This window comes from Erythrolamprus reginae, chromosome 1 (genome assembly GCF_031021105.1).
Source record: "Erythrolamprus reginae isolate rEryReg1 chromosome 1, rEryReg1.hap1, whole genome shotgun sequence".
Classification (NCBI taxonomy): domain Eukaryota; kingdom Metazoa; phylum Chordata; class Lepidosauria; order Squamata; family Dipsadidae; genus Erythrolamprus; species Erythrolamprus reginae.
The window spans coordinates 21398279-21413623 of record NC_091950.1 but is presented as its reverse complement, the minus strand read 5'-3'; the positions used below and the strand labels follow the sequence as shown (position 1 = coordinate 21413623).

The 15345-nt window shown below is 45.7% G+C and overlaps 1 protein-coding gene across 2 annotated transcripts in view; it reads left to right on the top strand.

The window, feature by feature from the left end:
• CSNK1G2 (casein kinase 1 gamma 2) overlaps positions 1-10944 on the top strand; it is a 166192-nt gene extending 155248 nt beyond the window's left edge. For both annotated transcript variants that reach the window (XM_070747001.1, XM_070747008.1), the window contains 2 exons: positions 3096-3202; positions 9316-10944. In XM_070747001.1, coding sequence (XP_070603102.1) covers positions 3096-3202; positions 9316-9370 — 162 coding nt within the window. In that variant the 3' untranslated portion in view covers positions 9371-10944. The remainder of the gene's footprint in view (positions 1-3095; positions 3203-9315) is intronic.
• The last annotated feature ends 4401 nt before the right edge of the window (positions 10945-15345 follow it).

Here is a 15345-nt window from a genome sequence, read left to right as displayed (position 1 = left end):
TGGGGGTTGAACGACCGTTTCACAGGGGTCACTTAAGACTACGGGAAAAGACAAATTTCCCCTGGTGTTAGGAGCTAAAGCTATTATTCTGGCGCCTTGGGGCATATTCTTACAATCCGACCAATCAGCTTAAAGCTCTGTTGGGAGAATTGCTGCTTGACTTATGGTTGGGGGTCACCACAACATTGAGGAACTGTATGAAGGGGTCGCAGCATTAGAAAGGTTGAGAACCACCGCAATATGGTAGATTTAGCTAATTAATAACATCTGTGCTGGATTTCTAGCTCTCGCGGCCAAGTATGTTGCTTAAAGTGCCACTCTGTGTCTTAAAGTGTCTTTTCTGTGCCTTCGTCCATGGTTGCCTCTTCCGCCTTGGCCCCTCTCGAGCTTTCCCATCTGATGCACATCTGTTTACCAGCACCAACCCTTGCTTAGAGCAAGAGTCTAAAACAGTGTTTCCCAACCTTTTTTGAGCCACGGCACATTATTCACATTTACAAAATCCTGGGGAACATTGAGCTCCAGACGTGTTGCTAGACGCCATACATGCTGGCATTGCGCTGGGCATGGGCGTGGGGCTGGAGCCTCCGTCCCGATCCAGCCAGCAGGCAAGTGCCAGCCATGCAATGCCAGCATGTACGGCGTACAGCAACACGTCCAGCCGCCGCCGTCGGTGCCTCTGTCCTGGAGTTCTGGCTCGCAGCCAACCACCCTGCTGCCACCCCACGGCTACTGACCGGTGCCGCTGCTGCCGCCACCCTCCCACCAGGCCCCAAAGCTCACTTGCTGCCGCCGCCAGGGAAGCTCCAGCCGGGCGGGGCGCTGCAGCTGCCGGAAAACTTGGAAGGCGCAAAGAAGGAAGCTCAGCTTCCGGTCTCACAACTTTTTGCTCTTTGCACTCTCAGCAAAAAGTTGCAAGACCAGAAGCTGAGCTTCCTTCTTTGCGGCACACCTGACCATGTCTCGCGGCACACTAGTGTGCCACGGCACACTGGTTGGGAAACACTGGTCTAAAACCTTCATAAGGCAGGAACTGAAACCATAAGTTAAACTGGGCCTGCAATCCCAGTACTGGATGTAACTGGTTTGCATGGGTGCAGCTGTTAAGAAAGACCTTGGTTTGGGCCGGGGGAAAAGGAAGCCTTATTTCTGAATCTGCTGAATATGAAATGACATTGTGCAGGAAACCGGCTTTAGCCCACTAAAACTTTTCAAAAATTAAGGAACTCTCTGTCTGCTTGAGAACGATGCTGAATCTCCATACAAATACAAATGCATTCCTTTACATAAGCACGGGGGTCCTTGACTTATGACTGTAATTGAGTCTGGTAATTAACGATTGTAAGTCATGACGGTTGGAGAGTGGATCAGGATGACCGACCCGGTTTTACATCCCTTGTTTTGCAGCGGTCGTTAACACCATGGTTGTTAAGCAAACTCATTGTTCTCTATGAGCCAGGCTTTTTGCCAATACAGTGGTACCTCTACCTAAGAACGTCTATACTTATGAACTTTTCTAGATAAGAACCGGGTGTTCCAAGATTTTTTTGCCTCTTCTCAAGAACCGTTTTCCACTTACAAAGCCGAGCCTCCGAAACTGTAACCGGAAAAGGCAGAGAGAAGCCTCCGTGGTGCCTCTCTAGGAATCTCCTGGGAGGAAACAGGGGCCGGAAAAGGCAGGGAGAGCCTCCATGGGGCCTCTCCAGGAATCTCCTGGGAGGGAAAAGGGCTGGAAAAGGCGGGGAGAAGCCTCTGTGGGGTCTCTCTAGGAATCTCCTGGGAGGAAACAGGGCCGGAGAAAGCAGGGAGAAGCCTCTATGGGGCCTCTCTAGGAATCTCCTGGGAGGGAAAAGGGCCGGAAAAGGTGGGTAGAAGCCTCCATGGGACCTCTATAGGAATCTCCTGGGAGGAAACAGGGCCTCCACCCTCGCTATGGTTTCCCTAAGCGCATGCATTATTTGCTTTTACATTGATTCCTATGGGAAAAATTGCTTCTTCTTACAAACTTTTCTACTTAAGAACCTGGTCACGGAACGAATTAAGTAAGTAGAGGTACCACTGTAGCAGGAAGTAAATGCTGGTTTCCAATAAAAAATGTTATAAATCACGGCCAGACGAACTGGCCATCAATGCAGGCCATCTACCCAGCGTCCAAATGCAGTCACAGGACAATGGGGAGAAGCTGGCTATCATAACTTCAGAACTGGGTCATTGTTAGCTTTTGAAATGACAGTCATAACTTCGAACAGCCGTTAAGCGAACAGTTGTAAGTCGAGGACTACCTGAATTATTTTCATTTGGGGGAAGGTTTCTGTTGGATGGAATGTCACATCGAAAGGTTAGCCCCCTTTGCTTTGAAAGCTTGGCTGGATGCAAGCAGTGTACGGATATACAGTACAGAGCTACGCAACAGGACTTGACAAGATACCAGAATTTATATTGTGGCAATTTAGGAACCAGCGCAGCGAAATAACAAAGACACTTTTGTAGAAAAATAGTAGTAAACAGTTTTACTCTTCATTCAGCACAAGCAAAATATCTTCAATCTTAGTCTTCTATTTACAGGAACAAAATTTACTCTATCTATATGCAGTAAAGCTTACTTACCCGTAGATACTAAACCAATCCAGATTTCTCCGTATCAACACTACAGCTCTAACTCAATATCTTAACTCAAACTTAAACTGCCCCAGCTAGCCAACTAACAATATCACCACCAACTACAGACGACAGCTAACAGCTAATCATTGTAAAGTTGTTTTGCATTTTATAAGGCTCTGGCCCAATCAGATTGCAGTTTACACCCAATAACGCCCTGGCCCAATCCGATTGCAGTTTACACCTAGGATTGAACTAATCCTTGCCAAGGAAGACCCCCTTTCTTCCTATGGCGGCCACCTTATGGAGCAGAGACAAACTGAAGCTTAAGGAGCAAAGTTTCTGATTTGTACCGTAGTAGCATGAGGCCAGGGTGCCCGGAGGCCTGCTTTGTCTCTCCTGTTCATTTCCCCTCTTTGTGACGTTGCAAAGATGCTAGGCTCTGTCTGAAGCCCTGCCCGATATTCTTGGCTCTTCACCCGCTTGCTCTCTTTCAGGTCATGAGTTCTACCAATGGGGAGTTGAACACGGATGACCCCACTGCCGGCCACTCAAATGCCCCCATCACCGCACCTGCCGAGGTGGAGGTGGCAGACGACACAAAGTGAGTAGCAATGGCACTTAGACTTATATACCGCTTCGCAGTGTTTTACAGTACAGTGGTACCTCGACATACGAGTTTAATTCGTGCCAGACCGGAGCTCATAAGTCGATCAACTCGCATCTCGAGCGAATGTCTTTAGACTTTGCTTCTCGTGCCGAGATAACTGGAAACATGGAATTCTTGCGCCACCTAGTGGACGCTCAGCTCGTATCCCAAATTTGAGCTCGGGTGTCAAACAGAAATTTTGCTCTTATCTCGGCTCGTAACTTGGAATACAGTGATCCCTCGATCATCGCGAGGGTTCCGTTCCAGGACCCCTCGCGATCGATTTGTCGCGAAGTAGCGGTGCGGAAGTAAAAACACCATCTGCGCATGCGCAGATGGTGTTTTTATTTCCACAGCAGCAGCGAGGAGCCGAAGATTGGGTTTCCCCGCCGCCTCGCTGCTGCTGCTTGTCCGCGCGCGTGCCGCCCGCCCCCCGCGCTGTTGCTGGGGCCGCTTCTCAGCTGAGAAGCGGCCCTGGGGTTTCCCCCGCGCGCGCGCGCGTGCTGCCCGCCCCCCGCGCTGTTGCTGGGGCCGCTTCTCAGCTGAGAAGCGGCCCTGGGGTTTCCTCCGCGCGCGCGCGTGCTGCCCGCCCCCCGCGCTGTTGCTGGGGCCGCTTCTCAGCTGAGAAGCGGCCCTGGGGTTTCCTCCGCGCGCGCGCGCGTGCTGCCCGCCCCCCGCGCTGTTGCTGGGGCCGCTTCTCAGCTGAGAAGCGGCCCTGGGGTTTCCTCCGCGCGCGCGCGTGCTGCCCGCCCCCCGCGCTGTTGCTGGGGCCGCTTCTCAGCTGAGAAGCGGCCCTGGGGTTTCCTCCGCGCGCGCGCGTGCTGCCCGCCCCCCGCGCTGTTGCTGGGGCCGCTTCTCAGCTGAGAAGCGGCCCTGGGGTTTCCTCCGCGCGCGCGCGTGCTGCCCGCCCCCCGCGCTGTTGCTGGGGCCGCTTCTCAGCTGAGAAGCGGCCCTGGGGTTTCCTCCGCGCGCGCGCGTGCTGCCCACCCCCCGCGCTGTTGCTGGGGCCGCTTCTCAGCTGAGAAGCGGCCCTGGGGTTTCCCCGCGCGTGTGCCGCCCACCCGCCCACGCCGTTGCTCGCGCCTTACCGGGGCAAGAGGGGGAAGACCCAGGGAAGCCTCTGCCCGGCGGGGAAACTCCACCATCTACGCATGCGTGGAAGGGCACGCATGCGCAGATGGTGGAGTTTACTTCCGGGTTGAAAACTCGCGATATAGCGTTTAGCGAACATCGAGATCGCGAAACTCGAGGGATCACTGTACTCGCATGTGGAGCAGCTCATATCTAGAGGTACTACTGTACTCTCTTTTTATTTTTTTTATTTTTTATTTTTAGAAAAAAAAATTACAATTACAAATACAGAAAGAAAGAAAAAAGACAATACAAAAACACAACACATTAAAAACACATAATAAAATGTAGGCGAGTACAAGACCAGTCTATGTATTCTTCCAAAACTGTGTATATTTTCCTTAGCCCAGTTATAGTTATTGTCAGAAATCAATTTATCTCTTTTAGATAACACAAAAAAATAGAAGCAAAACATATAAGTAACATGGAAAACAAATAATAGTCTAACTTGATAGTTCATAACTTTATCTTATTTGCTCTATTGAGCTTTCATCAGGTATAATTTTTTTACATACTTAAGTGTTCACAATGTACTTAGCGAGATTTTTTCTATTTTAGAATAGAATAGAATAGAATTTTTATTGGCCAGGTGTGATTGGACACACAAGGAATTTGTCTTGGTGCATATGCTCTCAGCGTATATAAAATAAAATATGCATTTGTCAAGAATCATGTGGTACAACACTTAATGATTGTCATAGGGGTCAAATAAGCAATGAGGAAGCAATATTAATAAAAATCTTAGGATATAAGCAACAAGTTACAGTCATACAGTCAACATGGGAGGAAATGGGTGATAGGAATGATGAGAAAAACTAGTAGAATAGAAGGGCAGATTTAGTAGAAAGTCTGACAGTGTTGAGGGAATTATTTGTTCAGTAGAGTGATGGTAGATGTTAGAGTAAATTCCAACAATCATAAAATTGTGATTCTTCTTTGCCTTTGATTTTAAGGGTCAATTTAGACATTTCTGCACATTGAGTAATTTTTTCTAAAACTAACTCTTCTTGTGGGATTTATTCTTTTTTCCACGTTTGGGCAAAAGCTAGTCTTGCCGCAGTGGTGATATGAATAATCAGATAAATGTAATTTTGATTAAACTGTTGGTGAATAATCCTTAATAAGAAGCATTGTGGAGTTTTTTCGAGATTTATCTCTAAAATTTCATCAATCCACGTCCCAATTTTTTTCCAGAAAATCTGGGCTTTTCCACACTGCCACTATGTGTGGTAGTATGATCCGTATTCTTTTTGACACTTCTAGCAAAGGGGTGATGATTTTTTATTGATTTTTGCTAGTTTAGCTGGCGTAATGTACTGTACTCTCTTAAGTGGTTTACAGACTCAGATATTGCCCCCAACAACTTAGGTCAGTGATGGCGAACCTTTTTTTACTCAGGTGCTAAAAGAGCATGCGCGTGTGCTATCACGCGTGTGTGAGTGACCACATTCATAATTCAGTGCCTGGGGAGAGTGAAAACAGCTTCCCCTACGCCCTGGAGCCCCTCTGGAGACCAGAAATGGTCTGTTTCCCAACTTCTCGTGGGCCCAGTAATCTTGTATTTCACCCTCCCCAGGCTCCAAAGGCTTCCCTATGACCGGGGAAGGGTAAAAACACCCTCCCCCATTCTCCCAGAGGCTCTCTGGAAGCCAAAAACGCCCTTCCAAAGCCGCTGTGCGAGTCAAAAATCAGCTGGACAGCACACACATGTACGTTGGAGCTAAGCTAGGGCAACAGCTTGTGTGCCAGCAGATATGGCTCCACGTACCACCAGGGACACCCGTGCCATAGGTTCGCCATCACTGACTTAGGTCCTCATTTCACCCACCTTGGAAGGATGGAAAGCTGAGTCAAATTTAAGCCTGGTGAGATTCGAACTGCCAAATTGCTGGCGGGCAGCAGTTAGCAGAAGTAGCCTGTAGTACTGCACTCTAAGCACTGCGCCACTGTGGCTCATCAGTGACTCGTTCACCTGGCCTAGTTCTGCCAGGACCCTGTGTGGCTCGGATTAAACTCTGTAAAACGGAAGATGATGATGGAGACGAACGGGGCGGATTCCACTTGCCGCCGCTAGCGGTGCACTTCCTGTGGAGCTCTGCAACCCCGGCACCCGCCTACACGTCAGAGCAAGATTTGCTTCCTGTGCATGCAGGAAGAGGAACCTCACAAGAGGACACGCGGGCATGCGAGATTTCGGCAGTTTTTGTTGATATTTTGGCTACCACGCATGCGCGGATGCAAAAAATCGGTGAAAACCCACCAAAATCTCACACGCTCATGCGTCCTCGCGTGAGATTTGGCTTCATGCGCAGGAAGCAAATCTCGCTCCAACACTCACGCCCGCCCGCTGGTCAGCTGGAACTGCCCACGCAGCTCCGTTTGCGCTATCGGAACGGCGCCCCCCCTCACCCTGCGCATGTAACAACCCAATACTGGGAAGGTGTGTCAGGATTTCCTTGGGATTATACACCCAGCTAGAAGCTATCATGGCTCTAATACAGAGTTTCTCAAGCTTGGCAGTTTGAAGATGTGTGGACTTCAACTCCCAGAATTCCCCAGCCAGCGTTGCCTGGCTGGGGAATTCTGGGAGTTGAAGTCCACGCATCTTCAAACCGCCAAGGTTGAGAAACACTGCTCTAATATTTATTTATTTATCTGTTTGTTTGTTTTTTGTTTATTTTTTATTTATTTATTTATTATTTATTTATTATTTATTTATTTATTTTTATTTATTTATTTATTTATTTATTTGTTTATTATTCATTCATTCATTCATTTATTTATTTATTAGATTTGTATGCCGCCCCTCTCCATAGACTCGGGGCGGCTCACAGCAATAACAAAACAACGAATGACATATCTAATATTTAAGTAACTAAAAACCCCTTATTAAAAAAGCAAAGCACACACACAAACATACCATGCATAAATTGTATAGACCTAGGGGGAAGGGGATATCTCAATTCCCCCATGCCTGACGACAGAGGTGGGTTTTAAGGAGCTTGCGAAAGGCAAGGAGGGTGGGGGCAATTCTGATCTCCGGGGGGGGGGAGCTGGTTCCAGAGGGTCGGGGCCGCCACAGAGAAGGCTCTTCCCCTGGGTCCCGCCAGACGACATTGTTTAGTCGACCGGACCCGGAAAAGGCCAACTCTGTGGCACCTAACTGGTCGCTGGGATTCGTGCGGCAGATATAGCAGTTCATGAGCAGAAACAGCCTCACTTCTCCTGCCCATCACTTACTACCTGAAATATTTTGACCTAAAATTGCTCAGGAAACCACATTCTCGGTTACCTGTCAAAAGGTCACTTTCTCCATTATCTCGAGAGGGTCATAGGCTGTCTTTTAATGAGTTGATTAATAACTTGGTTGCAAACTAAGCAAATTGCCCCACTCAATTAGCTGACAAGATATTGGCTTGGACCCCTGTCTGATTTGGGGCTAATTTCCCCTGGTCAGCTAATCCTTTTGTTCTTTGAACTAATGACTTGAGGATTATCGGGATAGAACCGAAGCCCATGAAAAATATAATTACCCAAACCAGAACTATTCCTCCCAGGTATCTTTAAACAAAAAATCCCACAAGAAGATAGATATCTTATTATACAAATATTAACAGCAGCCAGAATTACATATGCCCAGTTTTGGAAAGAAGAAAAAAATCTGCCTTCTGCCGCACGAATTCCAGCGACCGGTTAGGTCCCACAGAGTTGGCCTTCTCCGGATCCCGTCGACTAAACAATGTCGTTGGGCGGGACCCAGGGGAAGAGCCTTCTCTGTGGCGGCCCCGACCCTCTGGAACCAGCTCCCCCCGGAGATTAGAACTGCACCCACCCTCCTTGCCTTTCATAAACTTCTTAAGACCCACCTCTGCCGTCAGGCATGGGGGAACTGAGACATCTCCCCGGGGCCTATACAGTTTATACATGGTATGTTTGTGTGTATGTTTGCTTTTAATAATGGGGTTTTTAGCGTTTTTTAAATTATTAAATTGTTATTGCTGTGAGCCGCCCTGAGTCTACGGAGAAGGGCGGCATACAAATCTAATAAATAATAATAATAATAATAATAATAATAATAATAATAATCCCAAATACATTAGATACTAGTATAAAAATTATGGAATGTGCTGAGATGTCTAAAATTACAATGGAAATTCAAAATAAAAAGGAATCATATTTCTACAAGGTATGGGCCACTCACGCTGCTTCAGTGCAACCCACCTCACACGATCGTTGTGTGTAGTAAACAGGAGGAAGGAATATTAGATGATTTGTCAAGAATCATGATTCTTGACAAATGCATGTTTTCTTTTATGTACACTGAGCATTTGCACCAAAGACAAATTCCTAGTGTGTCCAATCACATTTGGCCAATAAAGAATTCTGTTCTGTTCTATTCCTGTCCTGTTCTATTCTATTCTATTCTATATTCCATTCCATTATTTCTATTCTATTCTATATTCTATTTTATATTACATTCCATTCCACTATTTCTATTCTATTCTTATTCTACATTCCATTCCATTCTATTATTTCTATTCTATTCTATTCTATATTCTATTCTATATTCTATTCTATACAGTATTCTATTCTATATTCTATTCTATATTCCATTCCATTCCACTATTTATATTCTATTCTTATTCTTATTCTATATTCCATTCCATTGCATTATTTCTATTCTATTCTTATTCTATATTCCATTCCATTACATTCCATTATTTCTATTCTATTCTATTCTATTCTGGATACATTTGGCCCCTTATAAAAAGTATAAAACTGTTATAAAAATCAAATAAATCACCTTTTTCAACTTTAAACGTTTTACAAACTGAGAATATCATCTCCTTCCATTTAAATGGGATTTGGCGGCATACAAGTCAATTATTAAATAACAATACAAAGTGATGGTAACGCGGATCTCTTTTCTCCCTTAGGTGCTGCTGTTTCTTTAAGAGGAGGAAGAGGAAAACTATCCAGCGCCACAAGTGAAATATCCCTGTTGGCCGAAGCCAGGATCCTACTAGGACTGCGTTGTTTCCCCCCGCCCTCCTTTGACTTCCTGGCTGAGGATGATGGGTCTTGATGGAATGGGAGGGGGGGCACCGTTCCCCCCACCTGCTCTCCCACTCCAGTTGGGTAGGGACACAGGCGGCTTTGACTGTCTTAGCAGGCACATTGGGGGGGGGGGGGGGTTAGGGGCTCCCCCCCCCCCCCGTGTTATTTTCTTTCCCCTTCTTCCCAAGAGATGCAAGCGGAGGGGTGGGGCAGGCGCTGGCAGAAAAAAAGCACGTTGGACTTCTTGCTCGAGTATCTTCCTCCTCTTCCTCCTGTTCCACAGAGAGAGAGAAAGAAAAAGAAACAAACACAGCATTAATATTTATGCAGTTCTCCTTCCCTTCCGTTTTGTCAGTTCATTTGTCCTCCGACCCCTTTTTTGGAGCTCCTCAAATAGCTTTTGGAACAAAACAAACAAAAATAATGGGAATCAATTCTACTTGTTTACCTTTAGAAGAAGCAAAGAGATGATTCTGAGAACAGCCCTGCACGTATTTCTTCTTCTTCTTCTCTGTCGTTTGTTTCAGTCTCTCTTAAGTTAATTTAAAAATGGTGGGGGGTTTGGCCTTTGGCCCCAGCATCAACCCCAACCTTTCCTATCATGGCGATGCAAATGGTTTTGCTTTTTTTTGGTTCTGCTTTGAGTTTTAAGAATGTCCCCCTTGACCCCTCCACAATGTGTCCCTGATTCTCCCCCCTTTTTTTATAATTTTGTTTATTTTTCCCCAGCCCTGCCAAATTACTCTTTGGTGACCTCCTTTAGGGAAGTTTTGGTCCCCAAACTCCAAATATAACAGGAGAGGCAAAAAAAAAAATGTATCGTGCAGGATAAGGAGGGAGAGGCTGGGGAATAATTTACACACACCCTCATTTCTCAGTGCACTTTTTTTTTTGTAGCAATACCAGCAAGATCTGTGTCTTGAAAAACGATCCGATGTTAGGTATATATATTTTTTAAAAATAAAACGTTGAAATTTTAAGTTCTACCCGCTCCCAGGTGGGAGAGAATTTAAGGGCAAAAAAGTCTTGGATCTCAGGAACGGCAAGCCTGCCAAACTATAAACCCCAAAGCCAACAACCGTGGAGACGAAGGGGACCGTTTTCATGACCAAAGTGAAACCTACATGGACAGGGTCACTAGGTGAGATTGTTCCGTGGTGGTGGCCCTCATAGCACCTGGGTGCGCTTGCCAGTTTGAAATTTAAAAATAGGTGGCAGCAAACTTCTATTCGGGCGGAGAGAAGGAGCCCCACTGACGAAGCCTTGTGCAAGGACAATCCATTCTTGGGGGTCTTTTTGGTCTGTTCTTTCTCAAAAACCCAACGGCCGCTTGCTGTATTCCCATCTGGGTGATATAGGCTTGGAATCGGCGCCTGCAGAACCACCGATGTGACTGTTATTAGTGCGGAGATTTGCAGGCCTGTCGCGCAAAATCATCCAAGCCGAGCCAAAATCTACCTTGCCAGGGAAGTGAGACGGCTTTCGAATAAAGGCCTGCATCCAACTTTCATGCTTTTATCCCTTCGTATTCCGTCACTAGCTTAACACGTCTACCCCGGCCTTAGACATAGTCGTGCCTGGATACACTGCGGCCCGTACGCCTGGATCGAACGTCACACGCGTCTCCCTTCCGAGTCAAAACAAACAAAAACCCAACAACAGCTGGTCTGCGGCCATCAAAGCTACACCTGGCCGAGCTGCTTTCAAGCATTGTGACAATAGCAGTGCAGCTTCGTTACGTCTTTAGATATATTTTTATACCAAGGGAATAAGACAAGTTGGCCCTGTGTTGCTCCGAAAATATTTTGTCTTTCACGCCGTGTGGTAAATTATTTGGCACTTGGAATGTCGGGATGCGGCCTACTAGTGGGAGGGAAATGGCGGCAGCGTTAGTTACTAGGGTTGGGGTGGGTGGGGAGTAAATACTTTGGTCTCTGCTGAACTAAAGAGCACTCTTGGGCTGTGGGGTGGGTTACTGCTACAGACCAAAGGGGTGCCACGTTGACATTCGCCACACACCTCATAGTTTAGTGCTAAATCATGTCTATCGGACTTCATTCACCCCCTCCGGATTATGAGAGGGTTACTGCCTCCTCACCTTATAGCCTTGAAGTTGTTCACTTTTTAGAACTAGATTTAAACCTACCGCCCCCACCACCAACACCCCATGTGGGTTTTAAGGGTTGGAAAACCCCTCCCCCTCCTTTCAGGGTTGTGTAAATCGATAGCAATCCCACAGAGGACTCTGAAGGGAATGGAGTGGGTGCGGATCCTCCCACCCCAACCATTTTATTTCAAAAGCTGGCACTTAAAATTTGTCGTGCTTTTTTCCCGCCCCCCCCCCGAGGTGGATATGAATTTCTTTGCCCTATCCGAATATATGTTGCTTTTTTTCTCTCTTTTGGGTGGCCATTTGAAATAAGATTTTGAAAAATAAAAGCAGGGACTACAACTCAGAACATGATCTCCCTTTATTGATTCTTCAGTTTATAAACTTTGTTAACAGCAGTGCCTCTGCCATGCTAGAATCACAAGGATGCAGGAGGTCCTAGGGAAAATTATCTTGATTTGGGCCACTTCCATTAAAATAGGATTGCTTAGCTATGTGCAGCGTTTGAGTTCGTTTCCCAAACAATGCAAAGAGAAAAACAGAACACAGCCTTAAGCATTGTGCTGGAAAAAAATAAACCCTATATAGTTCCAATCCCAGGAAGGTGTAAAAGAAATTTTAAAAAAATATTAAAATGTTTATGTAAAGAGTGCATGAGTGTGCTTGGACTACCAGTTTTCAATGTGGATTATTCCTTCTTTTTTTTTCTTTTGAATGTGACAAAGTTTTAAGGGATAACACAATTGACAGAAAACAAAAATCGACCGGGGCTTCCAAGCTCTCTGGTTTTATCAGGTGTATGTTTTGGCCCATGTCGTCTGATTTGCATCAAAATTTTGCAGACTTGTGTGGTTGTTTTGTTTTTATAATTATGTAACAAAAAGAAAACGGTGATTTCAAGTCTGAATAGAAACGAGAGTTGTACTGGTGTAGCTCCAAAGCAGAAGAGAGATTGTGGCATTGCAAATTTAGTTACTGCTTTAAAAAAAAAAAGTGTACACAGGTTATGGTGTATAAGTTTCTCTTGAAGCTTCTTTGAAGCCATAGAAGTTAGGGCTTTTTAAAAAAATACAAAATAAAAGCAGAAAAAAAAATCCTGAAAAAACTAAAAATTAAAAAAAAACCTTAAAAAATAAATTCTGCAAAAAATGCTTCCTGGTGTTTTGATTTAAAATAAGAGCTGTTTTTGTCTTCAAGAGCGGAAGTCATTTTTAGTGATGTCTTTTGGAAAAGCAAACTGCTCTGCAGGTAGTCCTCAGGTTACGACTGTAATGGAGCCTGTCAGTCATAAAGTAGGTTTATGTTGGGAGTGAACCGATTTTATGAACTATTTTGTGATGGTCCTTTAAGACAGGGGTCTCCAACTTACAGCTGGCTGGGGAATTCTGGGAGTTGAAGTCCGCCAGGCTTAAAGTGCCCAAGGTTGGAGACCCCTGCTTTAAGAGAACCCCTAAAACACTGCAAACAACTGTAAAGGTGCACTAAGTTGCCGAACGCCTTTATGTGACCAAGAGGTGGAAATGACCATCTGAACTTTATATCTGGGTCATAAATTCCTTCCCCCCCCCCCCTCCACAGGTAGGTCCATTTTAACCTCAAATAATTTCTAAGTAACTGAAAGTCAGTGTCTCCCTAAAATAGTGCAGAGAGAAAGCCTCTAGTCCAGTGATGGCAATCCTTTAGTTCACATGCCACAAAGGGTGTTTGGGGGTGTGTGTTAGCATGTGTGCACATGCCCATCCTCTTCCCTCCCACGAATGTGCACAGGTGTTTCTGAAGCCTGGTAGGTGGGGAAAAAAATCCCCAAATTGACAAACTTAATGAAAGACTTCATGAACTCCATCTGTATAGTCTGTAGGACAGAAGGGAAAGGGGGGACATGAGTAAAACATTTAAATATGTGAAAGGGTTAAATAAGGTTCAGGAGGGAAGTGTTTTTAATAGGAAAGTGAACACAAGAACAAGGGGGCACAATCTGAGGTTAGTTGGGGGAAAGATTAGAAGTAACCTGAGAAAATATTTTACTGAAAGAGTAGTAGATGCTTGCAACAAACTTCCAGCAGACGTGGTTGGTAAATCCACAGTAACTGAATTTAAACATGCCTGGGATAAACATCTATCCATCCGAAGATAAAATACAGGAAATAGTATAAGGGCAAACTAGATGGACCATGAGGTCTTTTTCTGCCATCAATCTTCTATGTTTCTAACTCGGAAGTTTGGAAAACGCACTTCCGGTTTGCCCATTGTGCTGTTTTTTGCACTCCGGAGGGTTCAGGGAAGTTTCCTGAAGTTCCAGAGTGCAAAAAACTGCACAACGGGCAAAACGGAAATGTGCTTTTCCGAACGTCCGGTTTGTTCGTTGGGCAATTTTCTTGCGGGGCTTTAGGGAAGCTTCCTTGAAGCATCAAGGGCGAAACAGCCTTTCCCAAGACCGAAAATCAGTTGTCCAACACGTGGATGCACGCTGGAGCTGCCGCAGTCTCGCATGCCCTCTGATATGGCTCCGCGTGCCACTTGTGACACACGTGCCGTAGGTTTGCCATCACGGCTCTAGTCTCTTGAAGAGTCTTTTTCAACCTCACTGCCTTGTAAGATGGGATGACTCCAAATCCCAGAGTTCCACACCTACCTTAAAGGTACTGAAGAAACTGCTCTCCATTAAAGAGTCATCCAGAAGTCTCTGAGCAAGAGATGAGCATCCTTATCTCCCCCCCAATCCCCCAGCATTAAAAAAACCTCAGTTCCTCTCTCTCCCCTTACCACCCACAAATGTTCAACCCATCCACTCCCCGTATAACTCAAGTATGTTAGTTGGACTCATCCAAATGTTTTGCCCTAAACTCAGCTTAACAAAAGCCAAAATTGCTGCATCCACTTGCTATACGCAAATAAACCCTCTTATTCCCGCAACATGATGGCTTGTATGATGACGACGAATCCTCATTTTGGCTTAGTACACCCTGTTGTTCCAGAACATACCAGCAGCGGTGATGCATCCTTCTGATCGGAGGCTTGTTTACGCCGTTCGTGCCTTTCCTTCCTCAATGAAACTGCAGGGGCATCTGATGCGGTTACCAGTTGTTTCTGCTCCAACGCTCTTGCTGTTCTGTGCTCTAGAACAGTGTTTTTCAACCAGTGTGCCACGGCAGACATGGTCAGGTGTGCCGCGAAGCTCAGCAAGAGGGAGAGAGAGAAAGAAAGCAAGAGAGAGGAGAAAGAAAGCAAAAGAGAAAGGGAGGGAAGGAGGGAGAGAGAAACAGCAAAAAAGAAGGAAGAGAAAGAAAGGGATGGAGAGGAAGGAAAGAGAGAAAGGGAGAGAAATAGAGCGAAAGGGAGAGAGAATTTTTTTGTCCAAACTTTTTTTAGCCCCCCCCATTCCCCCCCGCTCAATGCGCCCCATGATTTTGTATATGTAAAAAATGTGCCGCAGCTCAAAAAAGGTTGAAAATCACTGCTCTAGAACATGTCTATGTGCCAAAAGATGCATCTCTCTTTACCAGCATTCCTTGTCAAAAAATAAGCATCCCGAACTCAAGACTAGGGAAGCACAGCGACTGCCCACAATGACCCCTCCTCTAAAAAGTGGGATTTTTTTCCCTAACTTACAAACTCAAGACAATCTGGGAATCAAAACAAGCTGATGGTTGAGCTTCACAGAACTAGATAAGCACGTGTCTGAATTCCAACCTACTGATCCAAAAATAAATTTCAAGAACAGAAGCAGCTGTTAAATTCAGTGTCTGATTCTTGGTCCATCACACCGATGCTGCCAACAACTGTCACAGCTTTTCTGTTG